Below are 18,725 nucleotides of genomic sequence, written 5' to 3' on the forward strand. Positions count from 1 at the left end.
ATGACCGAATTATGTCAAATTAAACTACAATTTTACCAATATTATAATGACTAAAAAAAGTTGTGTAAGTTCAAATATTTACTACCCAAGATATTTTTGGTAGCTAATGTGTATTTTTTAATAACACTTATTCCATTTCATTATGTTAAAACAATTTTTTAGTAGAATAGTATTCTTTTAAAGAAATAATTAAAACAGCTAAGGAGGTTAATTATTTAGACTAATTAATGTTATTGTAAAATTTGAGAACCAAATTATATCAAATTAAAATATAACTAAATTTAAATGTTATAATAATAGAGGGACTAAAACTGAAGTTTTACCATTATAATTATAATGGCAAAAAAATCAACAAAAGGTGATTGGATGCGTGTCAGGAGGTGTTAGGCATTCCTTTTATATAGACTCAGTAGTATGATTTCAGCACGCTCGGTCTTGTATTAATTATTTATTTATTTTAGATTAATTTATAAAGTAAAAATTTAAAAATTATAATATGCTTTGTATATTTGTAATTTATTTTTTTATTTTATTTTAAAAAATTTAATATTTTTATTTTTTGGATTTAAAATTGTAAGTTTAGTGCTTAATATTGTTAAAATATATCTATTAAAATTAAGTTCATTACAACATCATTTTTTATACATTACTACTAAGTAAATAATTTTTTATTTCAAAATTTCATTTCAACGAAATTAATAAAAGAATTTTGGCAAAGTTAATAATTGAACTTGAATTTTTAAAATATAAAAAGTAGAAAAACTAAATCTTTAAAAATAAGAATAAAAAAATTAAATTGTTGAAAATAAAAATAAAAAATAAATTTCAAATATACGAAAAAGTACAAATATTTGGATAGTAAAATAACTTTACCAAATTTAATTTATTGCTAAAATAAAACTTAGGAGGGGTTTGATAAAATATTGAAAAATTTCAAATCCATTTAAAAATTTTGGAGAGTATCTTAAGCTAAAGTTGATCTATTTGGAAGGATTTTTTTTTGTAAGAATTTATGTTGAAAAGCTTTATGCGGTCCTAAAACTGGAAGTGCTTTTATGAAACTCAGTTGTCGGGTCCTCAGTTGACTTTTTAATATATTTTTCTGAATTAAGATTAAATTCACATCATTTATAATGTTAAAAGACTAAAATTTTAAAAGCATCGTCAATTTTCTGTCAAATTATTTTTTTATTAGTTATTTAATGGTAGACGACCAAAAATGATAAATTTAAAAATATTAATAATTATTTTATAATTTTTTATAATTAAACGTTTAAAAAGGAAATAAGTGATTACTTATATAATTTGCTTTTTTTTTTTGGCTTATATGAAAGATAGGTACTCAAACTTTGTAAATTTTCCACTTTAGGTATTTAAAGTAGTTTTTAACTAAAGTTTTGTTCTGTTACACATTTAAGTTCAAAGTTGACATCTGTAAGAAAAGAAAACTTGAACTCCAATGAAATATTTACACAGGACAAAAAAAAAAATATTATATATATTCTTTTTTTCCATTTGTTATTTTTCCTATCTCTCTTGAATTTTTTAAAATTAAAATTAAGATGATAAATTTTGTAAGCGTTAATAGTTAAATTTATTAAAAATTTTAAATTTAAAATCAAATTGTTAAAATAGGTAAATATTAAATGGTTAAATTTATTATTAAGTCAATAAAAAAACCTCACACCCACTTTTCATCCCTTATCTAATAGGAAACTGAAACTGACTGAAACATTTGTTTTCATAAAATTAAATGACTAAATAATTAATAATAATAGTTGAATCACCAAAATAAAATTAAAAGCATAGTATACTCACTATATTTGTAGTTTACCCATAAAATAAAATAAAAGATAATTTATACAAATAATCAATCAACTATGCCCGCATTCTTGGTTATCCAACTTTAAAAATTTTCAATTTAGACACTAACATTTAAATTTATTTCTATTCTAGTCATTGAAAAAACTTTTTTTTTACTAGTACAATAACATATTTAGTCCTCAATAATTTGATACTAATTCTAAATAATTCAATGGCAAAATTCGTCATTATATTTGTAGTTTAGCCATAAAATAAAATAATTAAAAAAATTAAATAGTAATCTATAAATTAGAGCCTTTATGATACGAGTAATAAATACATAATTTCATAACAGTTGGGAAAAATCAACAACGCAGCCTGCGTCTATATATTTCATTATTGTATGTAATTTTTAGTATGTCCTGTAAACAAATCAACATCGCCTTGAGATTCATTGATAACAGACAAAACTCCTCCTCCTCCTCCTCCCTCCCAATCCCCAAGCTGCTGCTAACCTCTGACTAACAAACACAAATGCATTGATGCCGATTAAAACTCTATACTCTGGATGAAAATGGACAACGAGCATTTGCCTCTTAAAACGGAAAAAAAGATACCTATCTACGAGTTTATATTCTGCTTATGTCGCGACCGAACACAAAAGTTGTGAGCCAGTTAATAGCCACATAGAATCTGTTCCTCCAGCTGACGACTCGTGTTAGATATGCCGAGCGCCATATAAACCAGCTGACAAAGCCTGCTAGAGATATCCCTTTTGCCTCCTATAAAAAGGAATCAAATAAGTCTCACAACTCATCCAAACTAATAGCTCAAATGCGGGGAAAGAAAAAGAACAGAATCACCTTGCTCTGTCTTAGATCAACAAGAGCCTTAAATCTGCCCACAGTTGCCATGCTTCCAAGATGCTTGTACTCAAACGGATCCCCCAAGTTCATGTCCTTAGCACCGTTGGCATGTCCTCCACCATCTTTACAGATTTTATTCAATAGCTTTGCCAGATACTTTCCTTGTCGCTCGGCAACCTGAACAGGATTGAAATATTGGCACCGCAGTTGTTCGAAGCAACAAAAGGGTAGGCATTATCAATCTCCCTGGTGTATAAAGAGAACTATATATCTAGTCTAGAAAGCTAATATAGAAAGTTCATCATAGAGTTTGACATTCAATTGATACACAACTTGGGTCCAACTCTGTATTGTACCCGTGTTTTGGATTGAAAAGAGTAGTTCGAAAAAAACACCATACGGAAGAATCAAATTTAAGTTAGGAGTAGGTAAGAACAGTTCACTTAGCCAATCCAATGAATTCATGTAGTAACAAGCATGCAGGAAACACCCAAGTCCAATTTCGAATGGAACTGGATGATCTTATCTCGAACTTTATGAGAAGAAAAAGACTTGAAGGAAGGCATGGAAAAGGTTGGGGTCCTAGCTTACCTGCGCTAAAGCCGGAAGGACTGGTTTGCCGGTACTTTCCAGAAACCCGCTGCAATCACCAATTGAAAATACATCTTGCACAGTAGGAACCCGAAGCCACTCATCAACACCAATCCTGTTAGTAAAAAGGAATTGAATTAGGTGAACCAGCTGGTATCTTAAGTTTTATTTACAATTTATGAAAACTTACCAACAATTTTTATGCCAGTTGGTTCAAAACTCTATAAGGTGCATATTACCAAGCCATCAAGAAATCTTCATAAAAATAAAAACAATGTCACTGGGATTTTATCTTACCTTCCACCCGGAGATTTCGGAAGTCCTAGAGAGTTCACAAAAGGAGAAGGACCAACACCTGTTGACCATACTAACAATCCATAGGGAACCTCAGAACCATCAGTGAGGACAAGATTTTCAGGTTTAACATCCTTCACAATCCCACGAACTAGACGAACTCCTGACTGAGAAAAAACTACTTGATGAAATAAAAAAAATAAAATAAAATCCTCTCTTCTCAGCAGCCTAACAGAAGATATTTAAACTCCTTCAATGGAGTTAGAAAGCTAAAACAATATTTGCGTCAATCAACCATCTTTTACCTTCGTTAAATGCTTAATTGCATAGCGCCGGAGACGATCGTCAAAGGAAGACAGTATCTCATTAGCCTGAAAAAAAGATAATAATTTTATTATAATTCACAAATCTCCTCAATTCAGCAACTTAAAACAAGGCATGAGCACAAGAAGAATCTCAAGAAGGTCTTCAAGTTTCCAGGCAGAGTTCAGAAAGCCAGCACTGGCTTCAACAAAGATATTAGAAGACAAAAGAACTACATAAATGGCAGTACGGAGGAAAAACTGATATCGTAGTGAAACAAACCTCAATCAGTGTGACATGGATATAGTCTTTTACATGAGTGTATCTTTCATGAACATCCCTCCTAATAAAATCACTAAGTTCACCACTAAACTCAACCCCGGTCGGACCGCCTCCTACAACAACACAATGCAGCAATCTACGTTTCTCTTCTTCAGGAAGCCCTGCCTCGACACCGAACCAATAGGTAAAACATATAATCATACTCAAGAAATTATTTTCCATTACAGCAGGTAGAAAAACCAAAGTGTGGCATTACCCGGCACATCGGATAGCATCAAGTTGAGAAGTAGCTTCCTCCGAATTTCCTGAGCATGGTGAACTTCACGCAGAAAAATAGCATGTTCCTTCACACCATGGATTCCGAAAGTCGATGCCTGTGCTCCTGATGCAATTACCAACTTATCATATGAAATCTTAAACTTCCATGGGTCCAGGGTGTCGGTTCCATCAGTAACAGTCTCACAATGCACCTTCAAATACCCAAAACCAAATATTCCATGATCAAAAGGTCAAAAATCCAAAATTTCCTACTGCATTTTATTTTTCATCAAACAGAACAAGAACAAAGAACTTTCCGAGTACAGTGAGGGAATGCTACCAACAAGCTTAATTCAACAATTGCATTCTACAAAGCAATATCTAGACATACGATCCATCACTATTCTCTAGTTCAAAAAAGTAGAAATCTTTAGTAAAATTAAACTAAATTCAATACCCAAAAGCCCAAAGCCAAAAATTTAAACAATCAAGCTAATTTTAGAATCATAAAAGGACTCCCAACCTTAAATTGACATTCAACTCAGCCAACAGTCAATGCCTTTTGATTTTAGTTCTCCCAAAACGGAAATAATAACTAATTAAACCCAATAAAGGCGACATATTGTTGAAATACCTCATGGTTTTCAGTATCCACTGCAGTAGAATTGGCAAGAAAAAAATAAGATCCAGGTGCTGAAGAGATGGAGGGCTGAATCCTCGCAATGGGTTCGGCAACGGACCTGAACTCAAGAGTCCCAACACAAGTAGAAGCCAATAGGGGAGTAAATACCATATGGTTCCTAGGCGAGACACAAACGATGTCATACAGCTTGGGGTCCAAGCCTTTCATTAGCCTGCAACCAGCCCATCCAGATCCTAACACCACCACCCTTGGTTTGTCGTGTGGCTTGGTGGGTCCGAGACCTGATGGCTGAGCCTGAGCCGAGGCAGGGGGTTGGTTGGCGGTGCTGAAGTTGGATAAAGAAGCTTGTAGAAGATTTTTGGTGATGGGGGTTTTGGATTTGATAGGTGTGGATAGTTTGATCAAGTTCCTATACCAAAACATGGCTGCCTGATTACGTTTCTTTCATAAAACAATGAGAGATTGCTTTGGGGGAGGATGTATTGGGATTTGGGATGGGAGAGTTTCAGTCAACTTCAGTGGCACGTGTCAGGTGATGGTTGAAATTTGCATGCAAATAGAAAAGCCCATTCCCTCACTGGGCTAAAATTTTCTAAAAGAAGCATCATACTCCATTTAGACTGTGATTAGAAAGAAATGGTTGAAGTACATTTACACCTTTAAGTAGGCTATAGCATGTTACTAATTTGGCTATCCTCTCATTTGTGCCATTTAGATCATGGGACTCCATTGAACTTTCGTGAAGAAGGAAAAAGCATCACTTGCAGAAGAGACTCCTATGGAAACATGTGGGAAAGAGGAGATGCAGACCAAACAAGTCATCTATGGCAATGCTAATGCCATCATTCCCATTCACTGAGAGAGAGTAAAACATTGGCAAGTCACGGTCAATACATCTGAGTCCTAAAGTCTACAAGTCAACAACAGATTATCTCGGATAGTCTCTGTCAGATGGGAATAGTTGGCAAAATTGTCGGTAGTTAATATACCTCCTTCCTGGCAATTAACATGGTTAAGCATTGTGTTCCTTTCTCCTCTCTTGCTGCTTCCATTTTTCTCTTACTTTGTTTTATCTTTTCATTAGTTGCAATTGGTGTGTATTTGAAAGGTTATTTATTAATGTAACCAAGAGAAAAAGGTGATGGTAAGCCTTTGGCAAACCTTTTCAAACATTCTTAGATGAGCTTTAATTTTCAGGTCATAAAAGTATTCCACCCTGAAAGCTCCATAGCTAACAAAGAGTCTAAAAGGTTGCAGAGGCAGAAGACGAATAATACTCCTTACAGTGAACATGAGTATACTGATGGAGACCAGATTTCACAACATAAAGACAACAGGTGTGTTCCTCTGGGATTAAAGTCAATGGAGGGCACAGAAGTTTATAAGACCATCTCAAAACCGCCTCAATATGAGTTTGCTTGCTGGGTGTACTGGATTAAAACAGATGTAGACTGTAAGTAAAAATCTAACCATATTGCTCATTCAAATGATTTATCCATTGTCTGAAATAGTGGATACCAAAAAACAGGGATTAAAATAGCAGTCGGGTAGTGGAATAGAGGCTGGTGTATAGCGGTTGGGGTGCCATCCGAAATCGCTATTGCTGAAATAGCTGTGTGAAGCGGAGTCACACCAATAGCAGTGGATCGTGGTTGCAATTTAATGGGTAACGGTCAATTGCGGTAATAAGAGTCGTTATTTCCGTTATTTTTTTCGTTATTCCCGTTTATATCTTCTTCTTTTTTACTTTGTTATTAGTTATTAGTTGTGTGAATTTTAAAAAAAGTCACAACCGCAATACCTGCAGTGACCGCAATAGCATCCATTATGTTCGTAACCGCGATAAACATAACGCGACCAAAAACGCAGCCACAACCGCAATTTAAATCCCTGCAAAAAAGTTTCCCATAAACTACAAGTATTACTATTATCATAAAATAAGAGGTCGTGGGGGCAGGAGCAGTGATCCGGGATCACAAAGGCTCTTGGATTGTTGGCTCATATGTCATTTCGTCATGTTCCACTTGCGACTACCGTAGAAGCGGACTTATGGGCCCTTCGTGACGGCTTTAGACTTGCTAAGAGCTTAAATATTAGGCATTTGGTCATTGAAGTTGATTCTACTTTAATCATTCATTTCATGTCTAATATAAATACTACTAATCTACTGTTATCTCCAATTATGAATGATTGTAAGCCTCTGTCTATTGATTTCTAAGAGTATTAAACATATCTTTCGAGTTTAGTACGTATTCGGAACAACCTTCTTGATAATTCCTCTTTGGTTTGTAACTCTTTTGATGATTTCTTTTGTACTGGTAACTCCCCTCGTAGCTCCTTAATTCCAATTGTTGAGGCGGATGCCAGAAAGGACATTTTGTTCATGTAGAACCTTTTATCAATGAAGTTCCTTTCTTGACAAAAAAAAAAAGGAAAAGAAAAATGACAATATTACATTTACATCGTCGTCCCATCACTTTAATTTTTACATACAAAAAAAAAAGGCATAATGCAACAGGCAACAGCTATAAATACAAATCTAATTGTCTTATTCACTAAAAATTAATCCCTTAAAATCATAAACGACAAAAAGCTCTTTACTTACTTCCAAGCAAGTGTAGTTACATGGGATTTTGACAAGTGGAGTTCTTTTGAAGCTAAACATGTAAAAATTCGAACTTTATAGTCATTTCTTTTCAAGGAAGGGATTATTTTCAGAATTTCAGTAAACTGGTTAAGAAGTTAAGTTGGGTGCAGAGAAGTTTGAGTACTAAAGGCCAAAAGTCAACATTAAGTTTATACAAAATGCGAAAGATGGCTGATGACGTGGAGAAAGACGAGGACCGCGGTGGTCCGTAGCGCTGCAAGCGGTAGCGGGACTGGAAGAAGATGACCTTTTTTTTTTTATTTTTTTTTATAAAATGATTATTTTGTCTTTTGGTAGATTCTTGACTGACTTTCATTGGGCCACCGCATTGTACCAAAAATCAGTTCGGCCTAATCTGTAAGCCCAAGAGCTTTTTCTTTGGCGAACAGGAAAGTATATAAAAGAATTTTTATAAAAATTTGATAATTCGTAGAAAATTATGATTTTTCTTTAAAAAATTGAAATTTTTTTAATTTTTATTTCTTAACTAAAAGTTGAATCGATTGAACTGAAAAGGTAAATATTTAATCGATTTGACAATAATTCAATTTTTAAAATTCTATATATTATCTATTATATATTTATTGATTGAATCTCTCAACAGCAATAAAATATTATCTCGTATCATAATTTTTTCTTTTAATTCTATCAACAACTCAAATGCTTTAAAAAAACTTATTCATAACAAGAAGTTCACTGAATCAGGACTCTCTCGATTGGAGGAAATATTAACCGCAAATATTAGAGGAAAGGTGTATGGAACTTAGAATGAAGGGTCAGAAGCGTATGAAAGCAAATTGAGGACATGGCACTCTTGGAGCACAACGTGGATGTTGTAGCGCCTATGACGTGTGTTGCAACGCTTTTGGCCATTTTGGCCCCATTTTTGTCTTTAAATGCAAATTTTCGACTCTTTGATGCCAAGTCTGACTTTGAAACCCTAGAAGGTCATACAAAGACATATAAATAGCATACTTTAGGCTACGATAAATATGTGAAATTAGGTTATTAGAAACTATTTTGTTTTTATCTAATTTTCTAACTTAGACTTTTAGTTCTTCTTTGTTTTTCAAGAGTGATTGTTTGGAGATTTTGTTTGTAAATTCGATCAACTCTTAGATTGAATTATTGAAGAAATGTGCTTCAATTGAATAAAAATTTTCTTCTTTTTTCTTTAAATCTTTTTCATTGTTATAATTATGTTATTATTTATCTTTTTGTGTTGATTTGAATTTCATCATGAATTAATTCTTCCAAATGATTGAGGATAGGCCAATGGATTGAAAATTAAAATAGGTTAAAGATTGCGTAGTGTAATGTTTTGGAGTTAAGTTCAGGTTTAAGAATCCAAAAACAAAATCTACATGCAAACATACACGTAATCATAAAATGATTAGTAAATTCAAATGAAAATCACTATACTTACCTTACCTTGATATGAGCATGTCAAACATATATCTTAACAAAGTTATACGTTAAACTAGAATAAAAGCATGGCAATGTTAAAGCATTCAAAATTGTATTAAACATATAATGAAATTCTCTACACAACAAGTTTTAGCATAATCATTTTCATTCCACGTCTCAAGATTCAAAACACATCTCTCAATTAAACTAAGTATGTTATTATAATCACACAAATTATAATCACATATTGATTTCATTAGTATGTTATTATCAGAATTACGGATTTCACACTTAGTGTAACCTTAGTAAAACAAGACTTTGACACACACATTTTCACTAAAATATATCAAAGAAAACATTAGCATTATAAGTGCAACTATCCAAACATCGAGAGAGTTTTCAAAAAGATAGTATATACACTTTGTTTGCATAATATGTCCAACCAAGGGATTACACATCAGAACTCTATATCCACATTAAACTAGAACAAAAATGTACATATAACATTAATTAGTTTGTCAATCGTATTAATACAATATTAATAGATTTTAAGCGAAAATTTTGGTGGAACTAAAATTAAAGAGGACATTGATTTTATTAATTTCTTTTTTTTAAAAAATTTATCTTCAAATTTTGATAAAAAGAGATCATTTGTTATATTATTTCATTTTTTCCAAAGCTTAGAGCGATTCGTTGAAACTCAACTAAAAAAATGAAATAATATCACAAATGATTTCTCATAGTTTTATCTTAATTATAGAAAAATATTTTTTTAATTTTACTAATCAAGATAATGGCCAATTTATTAGTGACACCAATTTAATCTACATAATAATTGTTAAATTTTCATTTGAGCCCAAAAATGATAAAATACACTTTTTGGTCCAAGTGCGGATTTTGGTAAATAAACTTTTGAATAAAAAATAATAAAAGGTAATCTTTTCCGCATTTAAATACTATAGATTACAGTTATTTATTAAGACATAAATTTAATTTAATTTCAGCAGGCCACACCAAATCTTTCTTTTTCTACAACGTAACATGCGAATAAGAAATCACAGCCATCAATGGTTGGGCCCTAGTTGATGAACGTCAAAGATGCATCCAAAATGCAGCGAAAACTGGTTCTTGATGAGGGAGCATAGCCAAGATGAAGCGAAAATAACGTGAGAGAGAGTTGAAAAAAGAATATATTCCGATTTTTTTTTCTTTTCTTTATCTGTTGTTTTTTTCCCCTTTTTTAACTTCTCTTCATATGTATATATATATATATTATTTGCCATGCTTAAGAAGAACGTACATGTTCAGTCAAATGGCGGCACTGGTGTTCGACTGGAGAAACCGACAAACCCTCTGTTTTGTGGGAAACTGAAACGTAACAAAATGAGTGGGAGGAAGAAACTTGATGTTAAGGAAAAAGTTGAGGTAATGTGGTTATTGCCCATTATGGTTTTTGTGATTTTTTTTTTCAAAAAAAAAATTGGTTTCAAATTCTGGGTTGTAATTTTGAATGTTCTTAATGTGGGTACTTTTCTTAGAAACACTGGGTTGTTATTATTATTATTTTTGGTTTTGTTTATAGTTGAAAGTTTCAAATACTGTTAATCAGTCTAATTAGAGCTACATTTTGTTGTTTGGTTCTTTTTCTCTGTAGTAATTTGCTTATCTGCCTGTTTTGGGGTCTCTTTGGTAGCCATGCAATTAAAACTTGGAGCAAGTGTTTTTTACGCTCAAATTTTCGTCTCTCATTGGTTGGGCTCTTAGTTTTTGAATATGAATAAAAAAATTGGATTTGAAGTTTTAGTTCATTGCATAACAAAGTTGGTATGGTGTAGGTGAGGAGTGAGGAAGAGGGATTTCAGGGCTCATGGCATCAAGGGACTGTTATTGCATGGGATAAGCGGGGGTTTCACATCAAGTATGACCACATTGTTGTTGATGATGGTTCTGATAGTCTCGTTGACATTGTGGGTGTTTCACCTGGAATAAATGGTATTGACTGTACCTGTGAGAATCATCGTCACTATCGAGGGTTAATGAGGCGATTGCCACCTAAGCTAGAGTTCAGTAAATGGAGTCTTTGCTATGGTATCTGTGTGGATGTATGGTATATGGATGCCTGGTGGGAAGGTGTGATTTTTGACCATGAAGATGGTTCAGAGAATAGGAGAGTGTTCTTTCCTGATTTGGGTGATGAAATGGTCGCTGGACTTGGCGATTTACGGATTACACAAGATTGGGATGATTTTGAAGAGGAGTGGCACCAACGTGGAACTTGGTTGTTTCTTGAGTTGATTAAACAATATGAGCATGAGTGGTACATTTCTGTTTCTGTGAAGCAACTCTGGTATGATTTACGGGAGAAAAATAGTTTTCAGAATGTTAGAGAGTGGACTATTTCTTGTGATTCTTTGTGGAAAAAATTGGTGCTGGAGGTAATAAAAGATAATCATGAGATCACTGTGAATCATTTTGTTAGGGTATTAGGCCTTCCTGGGTCCTCTCAACCAGAATCTGAGTCGCAACTGGAGCCTACTATGCCAGATGCAGATTTAGATGGAACTGCTTCTCTTTTACCATTTGAGCATAAGGTTAACAGTAATTTGTTAACTCCAAATTCATCTATTGTTCAACCAATTCAAGAGAAATCTAGTATAGGTCCGTTGATGTGCATCTCAAATGATGATACTCATGTTTTAACTGAATGCAATGGGTCCTCTCTTGATAAAGCACTTTCTGTTTTACCTGAAGCTTTGTTGGTCTCACCCTCTGTTGTGGACGGAATTTCTTGTATCTGTTCTCTAACCAGCAATAAAAGATTTTCCAAAACCGATAATGATATGGCTCAAAGGAGGGCCAGGCTAAAGAGACACAATGCAAAGGTGACATGGATAACTGCTGGTCCCAACCTTGTTCCTGAGGCTGAGTCATGCCCTGATGCCATTAGAAAATATGCTCTTGCTGACAAGAAACATCTGAATGCTTTGAGAACTGATGTTAGGAAGCATCTTCTATATCAAGGATGGAGAATTGAATCGAAGCAAGAAAAACATCTTGTCAGAATGCGATACATCTCACCTACTGGTGTTTGTTATTACTCCCTTTATAAGCTCTGCTCACATTTAATGAATAACACCAGGGAGCTTATTTGTTCAGACACAAAAGATGCGCATCATGTTATTGAATCAAACATCAAGGTTCAACATGTTGTTGATCCTGAATATTGCCCTCAAGCTGTTTTAAATTGGTCTAAAGCTGATATCAATGCGATTTGCAAGCGCCGTCTCAGGAAAAGTGATATGATACCGAAGGCAAAAAAGCATCTCTCATGGCTGGGTTGGGTGTTTCACTATGCAGTCAGCAATGGAAGGCGCTATTTGTGCTATACTTCACCGAGAGGAAGGACATGTTATTCACTTCGTGGAGCCTGCAAAATTTGTATAAAAGAAGGCGGACTTTCACAAGATGCTGCTTCTCCTTCTGTATCTGTCGAAAACATTAATGTCACTGGAGAGGTAGATAGTCAACTAGCAGGCAAGAAGCTTTCTTCTGCACTCTCTAATATGGATATCCAGAGGAAGCTTGTTTGTTCTGACACCAAAGATGCACATCATGTTGTTGAACCAAACATCAAAGATCTACATGTTGAACCAGAATATTGCCCTCAAGCTCTTTTGAATTGGTCTAAAGCTGAATCCAATGAGATTCAAAAGTGTCATTTCAGGAGAAGTGATATGACCCTGAAGGCTTCTCCTATACCCGTAGAGAAAATTAATGTCAATGAGGAGGTTGATAGCCAGCTAGCAAGTGAGAAGCTTAATGTCAATGAGGAGGTTAACAGTCAGCTAGCAAGTGAGAAGCTTTGTTCTGCACTTTCTGATACAGATATCCTGAGAAGCTTGGTGCCATCAAATGCTAAATCTAACAATTGGACTAGAAAATCTTATTCTAAACTGGAGACTAGAAATGTTTCTGAGCAAAGTATAGTAGTAGGTCAAAGAACTCAGAAGCCTAAGAGGAAAAAGGATAGTTTATCGAATCTTGTGACTGACTTAGTTAAAAAGCAAACTGACTCACCTGTTAAAAACACTAGCATCTCAAGATTGAAAGGTGGAAAATCACCTGCAGCATTGATCAAATTAAGAGAGAATCTCAATGGCAATCAACATAACCATTTGTTACGATCAACCAAAAGAGTGCAGCAGGTTGTAACTCCTAGTCTGTTGCATAAAAATCCACGAACTGTGTTGTCTTGGCTGATAGATAACAATGTTGTTTTACCAAGGTCAAAAGTACATTACTGGAGGAAGGAAAAGAGATTAAAAGTTGAAGGCCGGATAACTCGTAATGGAGTTAAGTGCAATTGTTGTGACAAGATATACACTCTCGGTGGCTTTGTAGCACATGGTGGCAGCAGTAACCACAGAGCAGCTGCCAAGATCTTCTTGGAAGATGGCAGGTCTCTGTTGGACTGCCAACGTGAAATGATGCTAAGTAATAAGATGAAGTTTGAAAGAAAACGGAGTTGCCGTTTGACTCGCAATTCTCAAATAGACAAGAATGACGACATTTGTTATGTTTGTCATTATGGAGGTGAACTAATATTGTGTGATCAGTGCCCATCATCATTCCATAAAAGCTGCCTCAATTTAGAGGTATATCTTTTATTCTGTTGTCAGTTTATTCGGATTTAGATTTACTTTTTCTTTTTTCCATTTTCTTAAAACCCCCAGATCTTTGATCTATCATAGAGTATTCCAGATGGTGACTGGTTCTGTCCATCGTGTTGCTGTGGAATCTGTGGTCAAAGCAAGCTTAAAGAAGACGTTGCTAATATTGAGGATGATAGAGTTCTTACTTGTGCTCAGTGTGAGCATAAATGTAGGTTGCTTTTCTCCATTTTCTGACAGGTCAAAGCCACATATTAATGGTTTCTTATGCTTTTTTTTTTTGGTGTGTATTTGATGCAGATCATGTTCGGTGCATATGCCGTAGAGGGGCAGATAGGTTGGAAATATGTGCAAAAGAAAATTGGTTTTGCTGCAAAAAGTGTGAAGAGGTATTTCCGATCTGCTTTATTTTTGTAATGTTTATTGTGCATCAATAAGTGGTAGCTACTGCTGACTGCTTTCTGACCTTTTATTTTGGGCACGTGTAGTTTTGCATCTTCAATCCTCTGTTAACTATTTGAGTGGTTCATAGTAGAAACCTAGTAATATTTTCATTTCTCCCTTGATTTACCTTGTAAGAAGACTTTTAGCTCTTTTTATGTGCATGTTTAGAATCAAGCAGTGAATTGCTAGCAGCAGGGAACTTCTTTTGCTGGAAAAGATTTTACAATGTGATTGATATGATGGAATGATAATTGGTGGGAGATATTTCTGCTATTTATAAAATTAATCACAGGGATTATTGATAGTGACATGGATTGCTTTCACCTGAGAATAACAGCCAATTCTAGCCTTCTTGTCACCGGTAATATTGTTAGGATTAGGTCATAAATGTTATTTCATTACTCATTTATTTACAACAGTAGCCTACTTTAAAGTTAGTATTGCAGCAGTGTAATACCATAGATGATAGTACATCTTGAAAATGTTGCTTATACCCTGGTCTTGCTGCAGATATTTTTGGTCCTTCATGAACTTTTAGAAAGACCAATTCCTGTCGGAACAGACAATCTAACATGGACACTAATTAAATCCATGCCATCGAATACTCATGATGAGGCTTCAGATAATGAAGCCATGGTTGAGAATTATAGCAAACTTAGCATCGCGCTTGACGTGATGCATGAGTGTTTCAAGCCTATAAAAGAACTTCGCACTGGCAGAGATCTTGTTGCAGATATTATATTCAGTAGAAGGTGTGATATTCTTATTTTTCTTAAGCCATCTTGATAACTTCAATATCTACTGAGCATTGAGGTTGTTATTAGTGATGATTTATTAAAATTTTTTGTGTTTACTATTAGAACTTCAGTATTTATTGGGAATTGAACTGATCATTAGTGATGATTTATTCAAATTTCGTGTGTTTACTATAAGCAAATAACTTGAACTTTTATCATCATGATTTTGAATTCTACAGCTCTGAACATAACCGCTTGAACTTCCAAGGCTTCTACACAATACTTTTGGAAAGACAGGATGAAGTCATTACTGTTGCTAATGTTAGGTATGCTTATCTAATTAACAATATTTAAATTAACAATATTTAGCTGTATAGAGCTAAAGCTTTTGGTTTGACTCTTCTGTATGTTTGCTTTGATTTGTCTATTCAAGGGTCCATGGAGAAAAAGTAGCCGAAATACCTTTAATTGGTACCAGATTTCAATACCGGCGACTTGGAATGTGTCGTATTTTGATGGATGAGCTTGAAAAGGTTAGTTACACCTAGTTTGTTTGGGTTTGTATTACCAGTTCCTTATGTTCATTGGTCAAATTCCTTCATAATTTATGGCACTCGATATTTGAGATTAGTTATCATCCTACATTTTTTGTGCTAAAATGCATTGCATCTTACAAATTTCTGACTATTGTTTGTTGATTTCTTCAGAAGCTCATAGAATTAGGAGTTCAGAGGCTGATGTTACCTGCTGTTCCTGATGTGCTGCCCACCTGGACTGGTTCATTTGGGTTTTCAAAGATGACTTCATTAGAGAGATTACAATTTGTTGATTATACATTGTTAGGTTTCCAGGGTGCCATCATGTGCCAGAAGCTTTTACCGAAGAGTTCTTTAGTGGAATCAAACCTATCTCTTGGTATTCCCTGTTATAGCCACCTAGTTCAAGTATTAATTACTGCAATGAACCAGTGATTCACATTCATGTTTACGTTACATCTTCCAGGATCCCAGTTTGAACTTCATAGTGATGAAAATGCCAATGCAGATGGGTCCAGTTCAGTCTCTGGAGCACTCCAAGCGATTGAGGAAAACAGATGTATGGATCAAGGACCAATGGAGTACGTATGACCTTTTTTATTAACTCTAGTTCGAAGGGAAAATGAAAAGTGGAAGGGGTAAAAAAGCTCTAGCTTTGCTCTCCTTAGGTTGGTCAAACTTGTGAGAACTATTGGCTTAGACACTAACCAAGTTATTAAGATGAAAGATCTCCTATGTAAATTTTAAAACTCTTAAGTCAGTTAGGTTCAGGTAGTTGTGGTTTGTGGGAAGAAAATATTCCTAGGTAGTCATCCTTTGGTATTTGAGGTTCTCAGCAAAGAGAGACTTCGCAGTCTTTACAACTATTAGAGAGGCAGAGATCATAAATGACAACTCTTACAAAGCAAATACCCTTTACTGGTATGTGTTGATACTGTTAACTTTGTAAAATATGAAAGCAGTGACCCTAGAATGCCCCACTTCCACTCTTTAGTTTAACCGAGCTACCATGTTTCAGTTGGATATAGTTACAGGTTGTTCATTGCTGGCCTTTGAATCCTGAACTCTTTCAAGTATATCAGTTGGATATGGTTTTCGATGGTAATGATGATGGGTTGCTCATTGCTGTTCTTCCAATCCTGAATGTTTTGTTATCACTTATTAGCCCTTTGGAATGATCAGCATCGGAAGTCTTTGTCTCTTACCAAAGACACAGATGTATGGGATATAGCTGCGTACAGTTGTTTACACCTGTGAATTGATGGTCTCACCGTCTATGCTAATTTATGAAGTAATAAGCTGAGTTGTACACCTATTTCAAACAATTCGGACTCTGCTTTGACTCGGGATATTTATTGGCTCCACTCATATGAACCTCTTTATTTTCTCAAATTTTCATGTTATATTCTCTGTTCAAACATACTGCCGCTGATGCTGCCTGCTAAAATATGTTAATAATAATAGGTATATGATGTTTTGGCAGGATTGATACTGGCGGGTGGATTACTAACAATGTTGATATTGTGGTTACGGTACTTTCTTATTGACTCTCAAGCACATTTCATTAGTCCATCATTAACCTAATTCTTTCATTTTATTTTCTCCTTCTCGACTCACCAGATCTTTCTCAGTTACAGGCGAACCAACCAACTCAAATTGACCATGCTCGATGCGATAATGAAGTCAATCGAGATTGCTCAGTTCAGGCTGCCTATTGTGAGGAAACAAAAGGTGGCGGTAACCATTGTCAAGTGCTGCTACAACAAGCGCAGGAGGATATCTGTGAATAGGAGGTAAGGATACCTACAGATTCTGCCATCAGATGGGAGTTGTGCCATGGTGAAACCAAAATGGTGTTTTTCATTTTTTGGATGCTGTCAACACATGAACACAGCTGCAGGGCATCTGAGTTTTCTTCATGGATGTGTAAATTTCTTGTACAGAACATCTCAAAATCAGATAAGTTGTGTTTATATCAAGTATAAACTTGGGAAATTATACCTTATAGGATGAAGGATACAGATCTCATTTTGATTACCTTTTTGTCCATAAATTCCCTTGTTTCATGTTCTTTTTGATGGGTTTGGCAATTAAAATATATCATAAGTTAAACTGGAAGCTGCACTTCTCTCTCTGTCCCCAGGCTTCAAATTTTACCATAACTTCCTTTGAAGAAGTAAAAACAGGTATGTTGACATGAATACCTTTTCATTCAAGCGAAACATAACTTCTCTCTTTCTACAAATTTTAACTATTTAATTTAAAAATTAATTCCAATACATAATAACACTAATGTTAAACTACATTACTCAGCCTTCAATTGAAAATGTTACAATATAGTGCCATGCTATTTTTTTAATTGGTATAATATAATATAATAAATTTGGTCATAACTTTTATATTTTATATCAATTTCACCTTAATTGCATACAAAAATTATAAAAATATATATATATAATATATACAGAAAATTATAAATATAGATAAGACTTTAAATACATTAAAATACATCTAATTTATTAAAAGTAAAATTTTAAAATATATAAAAATACATTAAAATTTCCAAAAATGTTTTTAATATCTACTTTGAATTTGAATTATTTTTAATTTAATTTTATGCAAATTTTAAAGTTATACATGAACTTTGATTCAATGTACAATTATACACATGAAATTTAGATTGTGGTTCTAAACTTTAATTTTAATTCGACCATGCAGATTTAAAATAAATATATCAATTTATTTTTATATTGTATAATTAGGGAAGAGATCTACTTACACATGGTAAAAAAACTAAAGTAATTTTACACACTTCCATAACTATTTATATAATTAATATTTTAATAATCTAATCGTTGAATTTATCAATATAGTTGTATTTGTCATGTATGTAAATTTTTGAATCGATCCGATATCTCTATCATATTAATCTAAATCACTCTGTATATTAATAAATATTCAATGGTTAAAAAAGTTTTTTACATAAAATAAATAGTTAGAAGTTTTAAATTTATATTAAAATTAACAAGCATAATCTATATGAATAGATCATCAAATATAACGATTAAATCATTAAAATGTTAATCATATAAATAGTTATGAAAGTATATGAAATTAATTTAATTTTTACATTATATAAATATAATTATTTGTATATATAATATAAATATAATTATTATATTAATAATTGTATTAATAACCTATGAATTTTCCTCACCTGCAATTTAATTGGTTCAACAAAAGC

The 18,725-nt window shown here is 33.6% G+C and overlaps 2 protein-coding genes and 1 long non-coding RNA gene across 6 annotated transcripts; 2 read left to right on the forward strand and 1 right to left on the reverse strand.

The window, feature by feature from the left end:
- Positions 1-2,084: 2,084 nt before the first annotated feature.
- On the reverse strand, positions 2,085-5,500 carry LOC107940888 (internal alternative NAD(P)H-ubiquinone oxidoreductase A2, mitochondrial). Of its 2 annotated transcripts, none has more exons than XM_016874351.2 (9): positions 5,032-5,500; positions 4,396-4,609; positions 4,140-4,300; positions 3,860-3,925; positions 3,558-3,721; positions 3,261-3,375; positions 2,667-2,846; positions 2,421-2,585; positions 2,085-2,320 (listed from the first exon to the last, which is right to left on the reverse strand). In XM_016874351.2, the coding sequence occupies exons 1-8, from the start codon at positions 5,461-5,463 to the stop codon at positions 2,433-2,435; spliced, it is 1,485 nt and encodes a 494-aa protein (XP_016729840.2). In that variant the 5' UTR covers positions 5,464-5,500; the 3' UTR covers positions 2,085-2,320; positions 2,421-2,432. The 2 variants fall into 2 exon arrangements, with proteins under 2 accessions (XP_016729840.2, XP_016729839.2); XM_016874350.2 differs by having other exon boundaries at positions 2,085-2,324.
- Positions 5,501-6,018: 518 nt separating this feature from the next.
- LOC121232186 (uncharacterized) lies at positions 6,019-7,459 on the forward strand. 2 transcript variants are annotated; one of them, XR_005930458.1, is made up of 3 exons: positions 6,019-6,493; positions 6,569-6,722; positions 6,848-7,459. It is a non-coding gene; the product is annotated as an uncharacterized lncRNA (long non-coding RNA). The 2 variants fall into 2 exon arrangements; XR_005930457.1 differs by lacking the exon at positions 6,848-7,459 and having other exon boundaries at positions 6,569-6,747.
- Positions 7,460-10,107: 2,648 nt separating this feature from the next.
- Positions 10,108-17,591, forward strand: LOC107940881 (uncharacterized). Of its 2 annotated transcripts, none has more exons than XM_016874341.2 (11): positions 10,108-10,519; positions 10,930-13,749; positions 13,846-13,975; positions 14,065-14,153; positions 14,719-14,960; positions 15,185-15,271; positions 15,379-15,478; positions 15,653-15,860; positions 15,948-16,062; positions 16,965-17,013; positions 17,113-17,591. In XM_016874341.2, the coding sequence occupies exons 1-11, from the start codon at positions 10,376-10,378 to the stop codon at positions 17,269-17,271; spliced, it is 4,143 nt and encodes a 1,380-aa protein (XP_016729830.2). In that variant the 5' UTR covers positions 10,108-10,375; the 3' UTR covers positions 17,272-17,591. The 2 variants fall into 2 exon arrangements, with proteins under 2 accessions (XP_016729830.2, XP_016729831.2); XM_016874342.2 differs by having other exon boundaries at positions 17,119-17,591.
- The last annotated feature ends 1,134 nt before the right edge of the window (positions 17,592-18,725 follow it).

Source organism: Gossypium hirsutum, chromosome A07 (assembly GCF_007990345.1).
Source record: "Gossypium hirsutum isolate 1008001.06 chromosome A07, Gossypium_hirsutum_v2.1, whole genome shotgun sequence".
In the NCBI taxonomy this organism is placed as follows: domain Eukaryota; kingdom Viridiplantae; phylum Streptophyta; class Magnoliopsida; order Malvales; family Malvaceae; genus Gossypium; species Gossypium hirsutum.